Genomic DNA, 19422 nt, shown 5'->3' on the forward strand with positions numbered 1-19422 from the left:
ACGTCGATGAGCATTACGAACCGAACAATGAACTCGAACACTGACGTCGCCATCCGAATGGTAACGACCAACAACAATAGACACACAGTCTGCTGGCTGAGAAAGGCCTATAGACTGTGAAATGTGATACGATTAATGTCAGATACGTTTTAATGATTTCAAGCCAAACCACAGGCAGTTTCTGAAGACAGACGTACCCTCAGTCGTGAACATTGTTGTCACAGCTGATGATGGAACAAGAGCTGTAGGAGACCCATGCGTTGCCATACGATAACCCATTAGTACGCCGACATTACTGACTGGCTCCCGTCAAAAATGGTTTTATGAAATGTCAAAATATTAATATGTAGTCTAGACGACGGCGAGATGTATGGTATTAATACAATTCTTTTACATACAGTAAATATTGAGTTTATTGCTCAAAGTCTGAACGGCGTTTATAATGTAATTTGTACTTTTGGTTTATTTCGAAGTGCAACGAATACACCATAGCATCAATACCTTCGTTATATGGTCTGGAGATAAAATTGGTGTTCCTACAATATATTATGTGTTGGATTAACTAGTTTGTAAGCGTGTTGTTTGGGATCGACCAGGTTTTTGCCAAGTTGCCCCATTTTATGTGTAGAGCGGTGGGGTAGGGAACCTAGGGGTTAAGCGCTTGGGTACAATGTGTCAAGCCCATTTCTGGTGTCCCCTTTCTTGTCTCATCGTGAATATTAGTATAAGTTAATTAAAACTAAACCCACTCATTCATTCCATATGTAAATACGACATCGGTGGAGATGTAAAGAGTGAGTGAGTGAGTGAGTGAGTGAGTGAGTGAGTGTGTGAGTGAGTGAGTGAGTGAGAGTACAACTGAGCATGGTTTTACCCAGCTTTTAGCAATAGTCCAGCAATGCAACGGCGACAGACACCTGAAAGGGAAATCGAACACGGTCTTGCGCGTGATGAGTCAACATTCTAACTACTCAGATACTCCAGCGCCCCTGGGGTGGATAGCGATGGTCTGACCATCGGTCACTTCATACCAACATCCTGGGTACACTATCACACTAACATACAGGCTGAACAATGAGTGAGTTTAGTTTTACGATGCTTTTAGCAATATTCCAGCAATAGCAAGGCAGGGGACACCACAAAAAGGCTTCACACATTGTACCCATGCGGGGAATCGAACCCGAGTATTCTACGTGACAGGTGAACGCTTTCACCACTACCAGGGGTTAAACGATCGTTTTGGAACCGTTCTGGTATCTCCCCCGCCACCCCTTAATTATTCACCTTTGAACCTTTGGCTTTTGGCAAACATCTAATGCATACTTCATTCTAAACATTCCGACACTCTCAAAGTCACAGGACATGTTGAGTTATATCTGACTTTGTGACATGATCTTCTTATCGTGAGTTAAAATTCAGGAATCTTTTCACTTATGAAAAGCGCTCGTAGGGCTCGTACGTCCCTGTCGAAATTATACCATCGCTTAGGTTTTTCCTTGGAGACGTTGACGTACACTGCGGCGGAAATCCCAGTAAATATTATTTATTGTAACTTCGGGTCTTTTATCACATTTCCTCACTGTATTACATTTCAACAAAATCATCTTTTTGCATAAAAATATTTATTCGATCTTTCGAGTTTAAATACAATTAAATGTCTACAATAAGACCTATCTTACTCCTCTCGTAGTACAGAAGAGTACACAGCCATGCACTATTGTACAGCAAGACAGTTTTTAAATATTACATGCATTTTAATTCTTAGCTTCTTACTATTTTCTGTAGATCATTACAAGCAAACCAAGCCTATGACTTATATAGCGGTTTGAAACAGTCTTAGAAATCAAAGGTAAGATTTGAAATACGGTATAACTGATGAACTGTTTAACAAATACAAAGACGGTCCCTACTGAAATGTACATCAATGAGCATATGTCAATATACATGCGCAATGAGCAGAGTGGTATATGTACACCTGTCAATCAATAAGCCGGAGAATAACATACCTCGTGCACATGTGCTGTTTATTAAATGTACATATTTAGAACGTTGCATAATGGAAAGTGACTTCTTCTAAGTGAAGTAAAATCCAGTATAGTTCTAACACTGGTATTTACACGAAATGTCTAGTACCTGGACATATGTCTCTAGTCTCACAGTCCTGGTGATATGCCAATTTCACGCGTGTAAAGATTCAAATAGTTTCGTGGTAATAGTATCATCGTTGTTGACAGAAATAAAAGATACATGACAATGATGTATTTACAATGATGATCAACAGAGGTACGCAGTGTAGAAGTACATTTATACCACAGACTGTCAAATATAAAGAAGACTTTACTATGTAAATTAGGTGTATGGTAACCCGAGAATTAGGCACACAAAAAAATAAAACAATGTTATGGTTTGAAAAAAGCAAATATACAAAACTGTTTGTAGAATCGTCGAATGGATATAAGGATAAAACGAAATAACACGCAATTTCTTATGTTAATATGTCGATGCCTATTACAATGGTGCAAATATGTACATGATGACTATTTGATCGGAGGAACTGCAACACATGTTACAATGTACATCTTACATTCACACATTTTGATAAAATTGCCAACACATGCATTTTTAAACATCTGTGAAACTATTGTGATACAGACCCTCGATCATGAGCACTTTCCCGTTTAAAACCTCACTCAGATACATGTGGAACCTATTCATGAGTTCGCAGTAGTTGCCAATGTTTGACAACACCGTCGGCGTCGCTCCTTTGTAACGCACAATGCTCTCGTGTTTGAGAATGCTGCTACTTGTTGACAGTCCTTTACAGTCGATTGACTATGCTTCATCTGTTCCGGCTCTTCATTGCTTTGAGTGAATACGGTTGGTGACATCCTTCCACCAGTACTTCTCAAGCATCGAGGTGAACCTCGGCAAAACAGTGTGTTGTATTTGAAGTTCGCTTCGAGTGTTTTTGCTAAATGGTCCACAAGACAACCCTAACCCTTCAAAGTTGATCCTTTCTGGGTTGTTATAGTACTTTCAGTGCGAAAGTATCAAGAACGACCTTCATAATCATCATCATCATCATCATCAACAACAACTGACCATCATCGGGATCATGCAAACTGTCACACGAAAAGGTAAACTACCCAGTAGGTACCGTTAAAAGCTAAAAACAGCAACGGGAACATAAGCCTTGAATATTTGTCAATGGTGTTTACGTCCTGCACTCTGGGTATTTTCACCTTGATGGACTTCGCCTTTTGCTTGAAATTTGAAAACAGGCGCCTCTTCTTTGGCTGGGAGTTGCTATTCCTTCTGCGCACAAGGTTGCTAGGCAGGTAACCATGGGAAACATACGTTCTGGGAATTGAAGGTGCCATGCGCAGATTCGGGGGTTCTGCTCCTTCAGCCTCGACGTCTGCAGTGAAGGTTTGGTTGTTTCTGATCCCCATGACAGGGGACATCCGGATCTCCTTCAGTTCCATAGCGTCATAGGTGTTATTCTGAAACAAACACGAACCGGTTAGGTTCATATATAGGTCCCCGTGATCGGGAGAGTGCTACGTGTGGGGCTGAAGACTTTATCACCGCAGTTGCTTACAGGTACAATGTATGGGTACATGGAAATCTCAAAGCATATCATAGAACCGAACCGTTCCTCCTCCAACAAAGTCCTATGGTGATCGTAAGTCACTTAGGCGAATTTAGGGCAACGTTAAAGAATGGGAGTTCAGTTAACCTTAGTAAAGGTTCCTTCTTTGAAGGAGCCCCTGTTCTCGAGCAAGTATCTCAGCGGTGTAATTATTTCTTATCTGTATTGGGAGTACAGGCGAAAACAACTTATATCGATGTGAAGTATATGTTTTAGTACTTTGGGATTTGCTGACCGTGGCGCCAGAAATTTATTTCCTTTAGATTGGAGTTGCTGCTATTCACAAAATCGCACACCATGCCATATTAATGTTAAATTATATTTTTACTGGCACCCTCACCAAAGCACAGAGATAAGTATCATTTTATTTTATTCTCGTCATCATTTTAACTGTAATACCTCTACAGTTCGCACAATGTAGTCTTTGATTCGTCGATTAATGAAAATAATGATTTTTGTCCTATTAAGGGAAACTGCAGATCAGAATCGGCTCGGAAGACTATATTTGGTTTGCGACTGGTAGAAACAAAAACCCGACCCAGAAATATTGTCGCAAACCATCAAGATCTTAACACAACCAAGGGTCGTATCGATAGCTATTCTCGTTCGTAAGCCCAATCAATTGACAGTCGATTACAAGGCTTATGTTATCACAGGGGATAATTTGCTAACACAGCATCTCTTGCTTCATTTCTAATAAAAAAATGCCATAAACGTTTTATGCATTTAAAGACGATATTACGTCTGAACACCAGGTCGTAAAGTTCAGGGATAAAAATGTACCGTCCTTCCATGTCACTGCAGAAACACCACGAAGCCTATTTTATAGAATTCTTGGAACTTGTTTAAATAAGATTTCATCTTTTAAAGTACACGATAAATCAGGCAAAAACTAAATCCCAACATGATCTAAGGAATTTTTGCAAAAGCGCCATGGCTTTGAATGGAGATAACTGAGTGAAATATGGTTGATTGGATCAAACCAGAGCGTTGGTTTGCCTCCCATTGGTGCCAGAGACCTGATTAATGTGTGAAAACGACAGCATGGAGGCAAGGTTTTTCAAAGCTCTCTCGCTCGAAAGCTTGAGTGACACAGAATTTATTCATGCTCGACAAAGAGTGAAAAAACTTGCGAATTTCGTTTAGAATAATTTCAAAATGGCCGTCAAGTAGTCCGAAGTAATATGGTCACATGATTGCTTCTGACGTAAACAACTCCACGGGTTGTATGCGAGCTATAATTAGTGTTTAAATTCAATTTGAAAAAAACCCCCCAAAACATCATTCATTAAAATGATCGAGATAGCGGTATGATGAGATTACAATTAAAGTGGAAATCACTGACAAATATACCAGCTCATTGCGCCAAAATCATCTCGTATTTCATGCTCAATATTCTCCAACCGAGAAACGAAACGTTAAAACTAGGAATAACTATCAATGTTTATTCTTCCAGAAACCATCTAGCTTGTTTCACCACAACCGAGAAAAGACATTCGTTTAATTTCTTTGAAATGCTATTTGTCTTCAATTTAAAAAACAAGCTAAATTTCTCAGCAAAGGCGATGCTTAACTTCAGGGGACAGACAAGACCGCAGGTTAAATCAAAGATTGAGTTGATGATGTAAAAACGAATGCGTACTCATATAAATTCCTCTGGCGTTTTATTAGCTGTGTTAACGGCCAAGTAATGTGCCGTCAGTATAACGCAGCATCAGGTCTCCTAGTCAACGCTTGCCAAAACAACTCACAGGGGGAGATAACTGCTCTAAGGAATACAATGTATGTCCCATCTCAGACAGAAAGACAGCTACGTCAGGCATATCGCGTCAAGTCGGATCGGTTTATGTGTTTGAGTTATTTTATTTCACAATTTGAAATCTTACAGATTGTTTAGGAAGAGCTGTCTAAAATTTACGATTGATACGCAGGATGCCCATGATAGAGATTAATTGTCCGCTTGATATTTGATAACTCTTGTATGCTAGGCATGACGGACTTTCGCCAGAGGACCAGGTAATTGATTCACTGAGATAACCCCGCAGCAACACCAAGATTATTCGATAGGAGATCCACTTAAAACGCTATAAATCAACAACAGCGGTCACAGTGCTCAGGGAAAAAGTTATAGGTCCTTGGAATAATCTATTGATTTACCGAACCTGCTTTTGAGCATCATTCCCAGACAGTTCCTGGAAATGAAATCCCAAGAATTTGACACTTGAAAAACCTTCTAGCAATTGGAAACATGTTCCGAATCGGCTTCATCACAAGAGTAGTGTCACCAGTGCCAATTTTTAATTGTTGAAGTCACTATCAACTACAGTATGCTTCTTCCATTGACAAAATTATTTATTTCATTATTCCATTATTTGATTCCTGAGTATATACGAAAAACGAAGACTATCCTATCGTTGTTTTCTTTGCGAAATGAGATTATCTATCTGTCGATGAATGCAATAATTAAGAAAATAGATATGGTTTGCCATTGTAGTGCGGTTAGACATTTTGATCATGCTTCTTATTTCATCCACTCACAGCCGATGTTGTCTTATCTGATGGGTAGCAGGACGAATAAGCATATATCTGAAATAGCGTAGGCTGCCATTATGTTTGTGAAAAAATAACCACGTAATGATTTGAGTTTTCTGATATTACCGATATTCCCAACATTTTGACCTTATTCAGCGAATACATTTTGAGCCCGTGACCAATAGTATTGTCCCGATATGAAATTGAGTGAATAAAGCACAATGCCGCATCACAAATCATCCGATAGTCACCGCGATGAAACGATCGTTGACATACACAGTTACAGCCAGTCCTAATAATAAAGCTGTGTCACATACCAGATCACACACGGACCATTTCTTTAATCTAGATACACCAGTCAAACATGAAAATGGGTATTGTTAAATGTCCCTTCAATAGGAAAGGGGATGGCTTAAACACAACATATATACTGAAGCGTCAAACAATGTGGGAGAAACTAAACCATTTTAAGCACGATCTACAACCTTGATACATTTACCAATGGTGAATATTAAACAATTTATATCTGGGATTAAAACACGTAGATTAAAATATTGAAAGATGGTCTTACATGGTCATACATATGTCTTTGAAGGTCATCCGGGTATTCTATTCAATGTCTAATAGAGGTGTTCATGAATGGAAACTTTCCGAGTGAAAATAAATATGCATAGCGGGAAAATACTCAGAGCTTTCGTAGCTCTTTAAACATATCGGACTGCATATAGTTTGGTGACATTTTGGAGACACCCCCGAATTTGAGACGTGCGTAACGTGCGTAAACGGGGGTTGAGGGGGGGGGGGGGGGGGGGGGGGGTATGACGACATTTTCATTTTATTAACCTTGCAAATCCAGTATGCCCTACTCCCTCTGGATGTCATATATTGTCTTAACACAATGTTAATCTTTGCAAATTAATATCGCTCAATAATCTTTTGGATGAAATAGTAATATATATCAAACCACTTGTAAAGTAAACTAGGTCTGTTATAACGTTTCAGTGCAAGAGTAATCGATTTTCAAATTTCAAAAGTTGTCTAAAGTATATTTCCCCTGTTACAAAATTAATAATAGCCCGGAAAAAAAGTCAAAAACCGTGCCAAGTATACCCGGTCTGTTATGAAACCTTTGTTCCACAACAAAAAGTACTGTTTCAGGAAAATTCAAATGTCTACTCGGTTTGTTTCAACTACGTTAGAGCAGGGTAACAGTACAATGCCCTTACCATGACTTCCCCATCAGTCTTCTGCCTGAAGGACCTCTCCCTGAGCCGCTTGGCTTTCCTCTTGGCCCGCGCTCCCCAGTACGTGTAGTTGACAGCGGCGTACTCCAAGAGGGCCGCGAACACAAACACAAAACACATGACCAGGTAGATGTCAATAGCCTTGACATACGAGATACGTGGCAGGGACGATCTGACGCCGTTGTTTATTGTTGTCATGGTGAGCACAGTTGTGATTCCTGAAACCGAGTCAAGGACATTGATAACGTCGGCGTAAAACAATATTGACTCATTCAGTTTTGTTATCTATCTGATGAAGATTTGCAAAGCCTCAAATCCAATATGTGCTTAGCATCTTTCAGGAACGCTTGCTGAATATCCTTGCTGATGCCTGAAAACCTTAGCCTGATATGTCTGAAAATACTTTTGGTTCCACTGAATTCTTTGATTCATAGTAAAGATTTTCAACACTACTTCGGCGATCGATTCAGATAATTCAGTGATTCAGTGATGGAGTGATAACAGGCTGCCGTGACCCGTGAAGATCCCGGTCCAATGATTTTAGTTTTCAGCAACCGTCATCGGCTGGTCAGGCTCGTCCCAAATGCGTAGATCTATGATAATGCTCTTGATCATTGGATTGTCTGGCCCAAAATCGATTATTTACCGAATGGAGCCATACAACTGTATTACTGCTGAGTGCGGCGTTAAGCATCAAAAAAAAAGGACCGCTTGTCAGTCGTCTATTCATGTTAATGCCTTTTATCTTGTAGGCTAACTACCATCTTATATTGCATGTAGATTTATGCAGTTGAGGCCGGTTATTTTCATGTGTTTAGTAACACCCAACTGTGCGTCTATTTTCACCTCTATCTAGCCAGAAAATCTTCATGATCCCGGTTTACATGAGACCAAACAACTGTGACCTGACCAAGAGAAATGTGCCTCATAAATAACAATAAACACTGTAAACCAAAAGTCACTGTGTTTTGTAATCTGATTGATTGAAAAACATCAAATGGTATCAGATTCCCTGAAACTGCAAGACTACTCACTCCGTATTGACACGTAAACAATTATTTTGTTGTGTCATCAACAGTGGTGAAGTCATTCAAATCATATTGTGACGTAAAGTTAGAATGACGTCACAAATGAGCACTTCCAGATGCTACCATGGGAACTGGCTGAAACGGCCGGCTGATGACACGTCACTGCTGTACCCGTACTCGATGTAAAAGTGCAGAGATTAAAACCCTTTGGTTTACTTTTGTGTTTACAATGTCAGTAAACATCATGTGTTGGCCAATTTCCGGATGTTATTGAGAATTTGAAGCACGGGAATATTTCATTTGAAACCTCCGGCTGACGCCCGTGCTTCAAATATTCAATAACACCCGGAAATTGGCCAACACATGATGTTTATCTCGTAATTACATAACAGCAGTCACAATTGTTACAAGTTCACAACTCAGAACAGAAATCGTCCTATCATCATTTTGAAGAAAGGAACAAAAGGTCAAATGTCGACAAACATGTATTGTTCCCCTTAGGTTTTCATGTTCCAAAATCTGCAAATGGACGAAATATACCTTTCTGAAACCATCACACTTAACATTAATGTATTAAAATATATTTGGGCGTCCTCATGGCATAAGGTAGCTCCTTTCCCGTATAGCCCTTAAATATGAAAGATTAAGAAAAATATCCCTGTAGCCATTTTACAGATACGAACCAAAATGGTGTTATTTTTCGAGACCGAGTATAAGAATATTATATACAGTTTTTCATTCAATGTGATAGAAGTCTAACAGTCTACCATGCCGAGTCTTGAATGTTCTACCACTTGGAAGAATTTATGGTGGTGATGCTTCCAGACTATGATTCAAACTTGTTGGCAAATTAAGATCGGAACTAATAAACAGTGCATCCTGATACGGTTAAGGGATGCAAGGCAGCCGTGTAGCTGCTATAGTGCTGATTGCGGCGTAAAACAAAACTCACTCACTCTAAGGTACATTCGACCTGTGGTCATTTTGATTCGTATCCTCCTAAAATGATATCTGACATAAGCATCTGTGCGATGAACATAGCCACAACGTCGGTTTTGGGGTGAAGGCCAACGTATATTTAGCACTGGGTGAAAGTCAAAGAGAAAGGAATATTAATGCTACGACGTTGTTTCTCATTGTTTTAGCTCCTGAAAACAGGGATTGCGATGAACATAGCCACAACGTCGGTTTTGGGGTGAAGGCCAACGTATAATTTAGCACTGGGTGAAGGTCAAAGAGAAAGGAATATTAATGCTACGATGTTGTTTCTCATTGTTTTAGCTCTTGAAAACAGGGAATGCATATACCTTAAGACATGTCACACTTCTATGTGTAATGCGTTTATAAAATCGAAAAATTAACATATAAATGTTTAAAATGGGATAAAATTAAGCGGGCTATCTCTGGTACAAAACCGAGTGTATCACTTGATAATATGATTAACCTATATATTACACACAAATAAACAAGATAAACAATTCGGAACCGTGGTGTTTAACAGTAAAATGCATAAAAATAAACATCCATTATTTCTTACTGTGTGAAAAAAGTTATAATTCTTATTATTTACGATATTTAAAAAAGCGGAATATGGATGAAGCCTGGAGAAAGGCGGAGACACTTTAATCGTACTAGCCATCAATATGTAACTCCAGTGACCAAACTGCCCCGTATTAATATGTGTTTGGCGAAATGTACTTCAAATCGGAACCATGTGAGAGCAAATACAATCATTTTGAGAATCGACTGGAAACATATTATAAAAATATCCCAAGGAGAAAAGGACTGAGAGATTTCTCTTGGTATAAATTCGAAACAAAATCTATACCCATTCACGTCAGAGAAGCGAACCATGCGCACTTCGTAAGAGTGATAATCTTACTAAAATGATCAGTTTTCATTGATATTTCTTAAAAACATTGTTATGTAATTACGATTTAAAAAAGAAAAGTCGTTCATGGCTAGCAGCTAGAATCAGGTGTTCATTTATCACGTCAAACACGTAATTCAATCCAAATAATTGTTAATTTAACGCGTTTCGCCGTACATTTCAAGAAAAATGTCAGTTTTTGTCAAGAAAATCGTGTTAACGTTTTCGGTTAAGGGAATATAGACGGAGCGCGCTTTTGTTGTCATTTACGAAAAAGGAAATTTTAAGGATTAAAGGAGCATGCTTCTCCCTTACAAATACACTTAATCATGTGGAGCCGAAAGCTAGGACGTGTCGAATCATAAGAAACAAATTGGAGAAAGCATCTCCCTATGAATTACCGTTAACCGGGTATCATGCTACTCAAAGCATCAACACGTATCTGGTTTCCAGAATATGAAGGGGAACATTTGAATAACAACAAACGGCCAGAGCATTAGAATTCTCATCACTCTGAGGACAAAGGCGAAGCATATATATACAAAGCTCAAGGAAACGATGCTAGGACGCTCGCGTTTCGGCAGTGTACGTTAATCTTTTGCAATGAACACACAATCAAGATACATTTTTGGATTCGCACAGTAGACTTTGCTTTCAGTTGACATTTGTTTTTGCTATGGAAATTTATTCGTCGCTTTTATTTTTCTTTGATAATACTAAACCAAAACCTGCCCTGACAACAGCTGAATTTATTTATATAAGTTTTGTTACATGATTGCAATGGTGACAACAGCAACGAATCCTCGTTCAAGTGATGTTCATTTCTCGGCTGGTCTACATTAAATACAAATCACGACAGTCTGGAAATAAAATGCTTTCAATCCATTTAATGTTTAAACGTGGAGATGTCAAATACCTCTTGCTCAAAAGTATATTCCTTAAACAAACCCACCTAAAAAACAAACACGAAACAAATAACAAAACAAAAACAAATAAAATAGAACTGAATGTGTCTGAGAAGTGTGCAACATTTCCATCACTATTATATATTTATTTGCTGACAGTGTGTGAATGAGCTGGGTTTTACGCCGCTTGTAGCAATATTCCAGAAATATCACAGTGGCTGACACCTGAAGAGGGCCTGTGAGGAATCGGGCCTGTGTCTTCATCGTGACGAGCGCACGCTTTTACCGATGGGCTATCCCACCAGCCTCCTAAATATACATCACGAGACCATGCCACTACCATCTCTAATTAACCTAAATAATTTTTTATATATCACGAGATCTGACACTACCATCACTAATTAATCTAAATAGACATCACGAGATCAGCCACTACCATCTCTAATTAACCTAAATAATTTTTATGCATCACGAGATCTGTCACTACCATCACTAATTAACCTAAATACGCAACATCACGAGATCTGCCACTACCATCACTATTTAATGGTGATTTATAATCACGTAGTTTAAATAAATCTTACAGTACAGATTTCTTACGTACGGTACTTTCTGTATATATCCAAGACTTTGTAAAGGAGGGTCTTACCTAAGGCTACTCTGGCCGATGTGGCCTCGTGGTTTATCCAGAACGACACCCAGGACAGCATGACGATCAGGATGGATGGAAGGTATGTCTGAAAGATGAAGTATCCGATGTTGCGTTGGAGGTTGAAGTGCAAGGAAAGTCGGGTGTAGTTACCTGGAAAGAGTACAAAAGTGAGTGAGTTAAGTTTTACCCCGCCTTTAGCAATACACCAGCAACATCACGACGGGAGACACCACGTATGGGCTTGACACATTGTAGCCATGTGGGGAATCGAACCACATTGTAGCCATGTGGGGAATCGAACCCAAGGCTTCGGCGTTACTGCGATCACCTTAACCACTGGGCTATTCCATCGTACCTCGTATATAAAGACCGCCGTTAAACAACATTCTTCGTGTTCATGCTGCATATCATTACATGTGCAACAATAACAGTGTCCAAAAATTCAAAAACATTATTCTAATCTACAACACGGCGCATTACCATAGATGATAACAATCAAGACATTGTAACACATGATGACGCAATGCCCAAACGGTAATAAGAGACGACTTTATTCCATAATCGGAACAACACTTGATGGATTGTGTCAATCAGCATAGTACACCATCTAGTTCCATTCCAAACTATGTGCTGAGATTTCTTGTTGTTAACACCTAATAATTCTATGTGTATGTAATAAGTAATCGAGTGTGGACTAGACGAAATGATATCATGAACATTGATCTAGATGACGTCATCGAGATCACAAACGTTCCTCTGACGACAATCTGATATGGATGATTCCATGAAGACACACACACACACACACACACACACACACAGACACACACACACACAGACACACAGACACACAGACACACCCACCCACACACACACACACACACACACACACACACACCATTGAAATACAAACGCATTATATTGCATATAGCAATATATGATATAACCTAACTTGATATATGCTAATCAAAACTGCCATAATATCTGCAGAATAAGAAATACATGCGAAGCATCTGCAGTGAATAAATAATAATTATTTTCTGATTAATTTACTACTCAAATGAAATCAAAGGCATTTCGTGGCAGAAATATGTAACAGCCCGATCTAAATTTGTGTAGCATACTCCAGGATAGAACCGCACACCAACATGAAGTAGATTACGAAGAGAGGATTGGAAATGAACCCATCAATGTGCTAGGTGTCATGTTATTGCAGACCTTATCAAGAAGAGGCTTGGGTGTGGATGTGGGAGGTGCGTGCCCCCCTCGAATAAAGTTTCCTCGTAACCTGTAGACTTCATGATCCTTGTGTATTCCCATTCTCAGAAACCCTGGATTCGCCCCTCTATTGCCATCATTATGTCCAGTGTACAACGTGACACTCAGTAGAAATAAACGGAAATTATTTGAAACAGACTATAACAATGCACAGACAATAAGAAATGTAGAACATACAAACGCACTGTTGTGACAGACATTTGCTATCTTATTCATAAAGCCTATAGGGAAAACACAGCACTTTTCTCTACAGCAATATGTCATTACGGTGCCAAAAAGATAAAACACATATGCACAATGAATATCATCTGAGAAAAGCTTTAAATTGCCTTTGTGATAAAAACATACATGAAACAAAATTTCTTTGCACAGTTTGAAATTAACTTTCAGTGTACTCGAAACGTTTCTTCACATAGCCTTGAAACTAAAGTTGTGATTTGAATAACTCACTCTCCAATAATTCTGAGGTATTGCAGCAATAATACTTTATGTGAGGGTGAAACAGACTAGTGCTCATTCGTCACGTCAAAGACCCGGGGTCGATTGACGACATATTTAGACTCCTACGCCATTTTCCGGTGTCTTCCGCTGTGATATTGCTGGGATTGAACAAAAGCGGCATAAAACACACTGTCTCATAAATAAGTGAACCCTAGATAAAAAGGTGTCTAAGAATGAAATGGCTGTAAAAGATAAAACAGAGGCGGAAATAGCAAGAATGGGTCACAAAAGGGTAAGTATGTACTCCCCTACATGCGTCACTAAAACATCATACATCAGAAACTCTCAGGATCAAGTACGTTTTAGCTCATCCTCATGTTTGTGACAAGTGGCAGTGTTACTGTGTAGCAGTGTTCCACCAGTACAACACTGTTTCTGTTGACATCCTGTCGGGACATTGGTATTTTCTATATTGATACTTGTGCTATCTTTATAACTCAATAAAGTTATGTGCCTCTCCACTATATTCTGACCCAGGGAGTTAGAATATCTTCTGAGTAATTTCTTAGAAAAACTAATTGTCGCTTCGCATCTCACAAATTACGTAAAGGCCACAAATTGAGGAGAGATCATTATTACTGTGGATACAACGTATTTTGGAAACGTCACCACTGTAAATATCAGAATATTTCGATTATGAACATTACATGATTGACAACCACAGACGCCCATCCCGGTAACCAGACACTCAGTAATGAATGATATATAGACCATCAGTTTGTTTCAAGAATAGCGCTGAGAAAGATTTATATTTATATAAACCCTTGCCTCGTGCGTCTGAGTCAATTCGTTTTGTAAAACCCAATAAGGTTAGCAAGAATAAATATACTGATTCTCAAAATTCTTTAACCTTATTACTGCAAACAGACTGAACCCAACAGTATAAGAAAATACACTTTATAAGAAAAGAAACGTGAAGATAACCATTTCTGTTTCTACGTACCTAACCATATTCAAAGGATAAATGACGCGTACAAACGCAAAATTGTTAATTACGTATAAACCCGGCAGCATTATTGCCTGTAGGAAATGATAACGAGATACCAGGCATCTCAGCTTAATAACAATAACCACAGAGTTGGAGGGGATTCAAACACAAAGACTCTGGATCCTGCAACGGCTAAGAGACACAATAATGCACAAACAGTAATTGTTTCTTGGAAACAGCAGGAAAACAGGAAACTCCTGAAGTGCTAATGGCACTATTTCATCTGTATCTCATCACCATCATCACGACTAAGGGAAGATTATTTTAAATACGTAAGGAAGAATTCCGTAAATGTTTAGAAGGAACAGTTTGTAAGCCACTTTGCATGGCTTGCATATTCCGAAATGGTCTTCTTGTCCACTTATCAGATAATGTCCATGCTCAATCAGACTGCATCCTCTTCTGAAGGCATGCCAAAGGGGTTAATTTCTGCTAAGGAAATTTATCAATATTGCTATAGAATAGATCAAACATTCGTTTGGTATTCGCTGTAACTAAAATAGTTGCGTAAACGGAACAACACCGACCCAAGGTTAGAGCCGGAATCGATTCCCCCTTTAACAGAAACATGCCTGAAGCTTTGTGAAATGGGTTTTCAGGCTGTTGAGATAGGAGGGGCCCAGCGTTTAGAGATGACGACCCATCATTACCACATTGTATCCAATCAAATGCAACGCTGTGCTGGAACCTCCACGAAAGCAGCACAGAGGCCAAACCAGTGTTGTCGCCATTGTTGATGAATGCTTTCAAGAACAGAAATCTTCTTCAGAAGAGGACACACATTGTATGGCTCATCCATGAGATGTGTAAATGCGGTCTCTAAAACTGTAGCAAGATTTTTCGGGAATCGATAATCAATATAAAACAACCAAATGTGAAATTAGTCTCTCGGAAAACTAAGGGGATAGCAATTGAAAAGATCAACATTAGTAGAGGAAGAACGGGGGTAAAAAGGTGACCTGCTTAAAGAATTGTTTGCGAATGTCAATATTTCCAAGAAGCCCCGTCACAAAGCCTCACATCATACCCAGTGGAGGGAATATCGAATGATGACCGCATCTCCTGAAGAAGAACAGCCACTGGCCCTAATTGCATTTTCGTTGTTCTTGCGCGGTAAAGGGCTTTTGAACAAGAAGAAGCTTCGGACCGAGCTCCTTTAAATGGTATTGACCGAAATTGTTCTGGGGAAGTATATTCTAAAATGGGAGACTGTTTTGATTTCAACCCACGTTCTTCTCAAAATTGTGAGATTTATTGTAATCAAGAACACATCTTGGTGAAAATCTGAAGGACGATCGATTTGGCAGTGGTTGTTTTTAAGGGATATTGGACACGTTTTCCCCAGCGCTGTGTTGAAAATATATTCCTCTCTTAAAATCCGTTTAAAAATGAACAATGGTAAATCGCCCAAGATGGACTTATACCCCCAGCCAGACTGATACCGCCACGAAATATTAGAACACAAGGACGAATTTTCGGTTTGTGGTTGAGGCCTATTTCTCGGTTCAAGTTTCCACTGTGTGGAATGTGTGAGAAGGAATATAGTCTGAACATTGCTGAAGGTGGTGCAAACACTTTGGGACACGCTTTCAAAAACAGAAAGCTGAAGAGTCGGCGAGGAATTCCCCTAATACGAAAGAAAAATCCATTCGAGCAGATGCACTGACGGTCACACATAACTGTAGCAATATTCTAAGGCGCAAAATGTATATTCGTTTTCACTATTTTCAAGAATGACAAAACAAAACACTAAAACACAGAGCCTTCCAAGCGTCAGTGATCACAACAGGAACTGGATGGATACTAGAGAACGTGATGCGAATGAATCATTTAAATCGGCGATGACACCAGGTGTTCGCAAAATGCCAAGCATGTCTTCCTCAAAAGCATGTGCAGCTCGTCAATATTGGTAACAATGAAAAATCAATGTTATTGAATGGTATCAGTGAATTGTTCAGATGCAGTTTCCATTATACACTGCACACGTAATTGTTACGTAGAGCGATGCTCATCACGGGATTGTCTAGTCCAGACAGGAATATTGACATAATTATAGCAAAGTATAACTAGATACGGTCTAAAACAAACAAAGAAACAAAAAAGAAAGAAAGAAACAAAACATTACGTTCTCCTACAATCACAGGGCTTCAGTTCTTGGACAAAACACACAATGATTGGTGAAGTCGAGACAAAATGACAAATTGCAAACTACTGTAATACTGCAAACAGAACACATTTTAACACATTAAGTGAAAGAAGATCACTAGCAATTTATAGAGTTTGGAAATTACATTTTTTTTTAGAAAATAATATTCAGAATATAGTAGACCAAAGAGGATGCACATTCATTTTCTTCAAATTATCATAGTGACATTCAAATAAAGGTGCTTAATGAGAAGTTTCGAACCTTAATGTGTCCATGAAAGCTTCAACTGATCGGATTACAACAGTGTTTACATATGGAATGTTTGCTGTCACATTTCCACAGCACTGCAAATACCACACACTTACCCAGTACAAGCTATTCCTAGTAATCCAAATTTGCATCTTGGTCATCCTTGTCCATGTAAAGTCTGAACCATCAGCTTCTCGGTCTATCTAATTGTGGATGGATCAGGGCTAAAGCCCCGTGACAATGTTCCAGCAATGTAAACGTCTGTTCTAATGTAGACTGATTGCGGATAAAGACTTGTGACAACTCTATCAATATTTCCTGTGATGGGAACACTTACCCGTTAGCAGTCGCTCGACCCACACCACTGTAGAGTAATCCACTATGGAGAACTGAGGAAGATCAACGTTTTCCACACCTGAGACAGCATCCCTCTCGTTCAGCCATCTCAGATCTACATCAGCTTCGGCATAGCCGTCTGCAAAGAGGAAATAATGCGTCAACCGATTTTCAAAGATTGGCATATCTCGCACAACGATTGATAACAGTCTTTTGATTGACATATAAATGCAATTGTTCGGGGCGAGGAAAGCGTAAAGGTTATTGGTGTGTTAGCATCCATGATAATATTTGCCATACAACAGATCAGACAAAGGATACTCCATGCTGGGTGGCTACGTGAAGCAGCTGAAACACAAAAAGGGTATTAGATGTTTATGCGTATGCGATGTGCATTGTTGTTGCGTTTCGAATCATAAATTAGCAATGTTTTGGTTCCAGACAGACGTCATTGTAGTATCCTGTGTAATATTTTGGTGTAATTCAATTTTCAAGGGTATATTTTTAACTGGTCAGGTTAGATGAAAGAACAAATTAAACAACTTTCATTCACTCATGTTGCAAAGTGTGGCATTCAACTCATAACAAGCCAGAAACCAACTACTAAGTAAACCAACAACCAACTAACCAACCAACAACCAACCAACCAATCAACCAAGCCATCCAGTCAGCCAGTCATCCAGTCAGCCAGTCAGCCAGCTGACCAACAAACCAACCCACCATCCAGCCAGACAACCAACCAACGAACCAACAACCGACTGCTAGCTAGGCAGCCAACCAACCAGCCAACAAACCAATCAACCAAGCATCCAATCACAACCCTAACCAACCATCCAACCAATCAACTAGCCAACCAATCTGCTAATCAAAAGAAACCTTCTCTTCGCTATAATCAGAGGTTACAAAATGCTCCTAAAACCTTTAACATTTGCTTACTGTAACTCCAGGTACAAGGACCATGATTTGATGAGGTAATTGTATAAGAAGCTATAATAAAACGTATTACAATACCATATAGACGTTTTTATCGGTAAATTGTGTCTACTTGGCACAATGACATGGCTGCCTGTAACAATCAACAAAAATATAAAATACCCTTCTTAATATTACGAATTGCTACCATATCTCCACCGGCCAATACAACATCGACAACCCCGCACTCAGTATGCATCAGTTAGGTTCTATCTATTCATTATGCCGGACAGGACTATCATTCTTTCCCAAGGATTTCCAGGGATCATTGTGGTCTGACCACCATCAACATGGTCACTTAGAGCTGAGTGCGGGTAAGGGCACTTTATGCCCAGACAGCAATTTTTCATCAATATCAGGACAGTCCCCTGGATGAATGTCATCAGACCTGGGTCAGACGAACCAGTGAGTATTGTCTGGGTATCGACCCATTCTGTTAGGGTAAGACCTGCGGTATCGACGGACTCTCTTGGCCTAAGGTCAGGTCAGAGACCCTAGAGAGGGAATTAGCTCATTTGACTAGGGTAGGTTATACCAGTATCCTTTGAGAGGTTATTGACTCATTTTGTCAAAGTATGTGACAATAACGGGAAATGATGGACAAGTTAAGGTGAGACAAACTTTGACGTTATGTCGGGTATCGACAGTCTTCGTCATAGTGAGTAAGACAAACCAGTATTGCAAGTCCCGCGTAACCAGGGTGAGTTGAGGCAGACTAAATATGACGGTGAGTGTAGTTCAGACAAACTACTGACGCTATTCCGGGCAGCCAGCAATCTTATGAGGGTGGGGTTAGACAGAGAAATAATGGCGGCCAGCAAAGGGTCAGACAAACCTGTGACTTTAGTCCTGGTATCAACCCATGCATCTCATCAGGTTGCGGTCAGACAGATAACTAATGATGCATAATAAGGTCAGACAAACCTGTGACATTTGTCCGGCTATTGACCCACCTCATTGTGACGTCAGATAAACCTATTGTGGAGGTTAAGATGAGATAAACCAAACGAACCATTTCGCTGTGTTCAGGTGAACAATGTAAATTCATCACAGACTTCTTTGTGTTGCA

General features: G+C 39.4%; 1 protein-coding gene across 1 annotated transcript in view; it reads right to left on the minus strand.

The window, feature by feature from the left end:
• Window positions 1–1605: 1605 nt before the first annotated feature.
• Window positions 1606–19422, minus strand: part of LOC137272622 (gamma-aminobutyric acid receptor subunit beta-like) — a 72054-nt gene continuing 54237 nt past the window's right edge. Inside the window, exons 6-9 of the mRNA XM_067805016.1 lie at window positions 17383–17520; window positions 11881–12033; window positions 7411–7646; window positions 1606–3503 (exon numbers count right to left, since the gene is read on the minus strand). Of these exons, the coding sequence (XP_067661117.1) occupies window positions 3126–3503; window positions 7411–7646; window positions 11881–12033; window positions 17383–17520 (905 nt within the window). The 3' untranslated portion in view covers window positions 1606–3125. The remainder of the gene's footprint in view (window positions 3504–7410; window positions 7647–11880; window positions 12034–17382; window positions 17521–19422) is intronic.

This window comes from Haliotis asinina, chromosome 2, assembly GCF_037392515.1.
Source record: "Haliotis asinina isolate JCU_RB_2024 chromosome 2, JCU_Hal_asi_v2, whole genome shotgun sequence".
Classification (NCBI taxonomy): Eukaryota; Metazoa; Mollusca; class Gastropoda; order Lepetellida; family Haliotidae; genus Haliotis; species Haliotis asinina.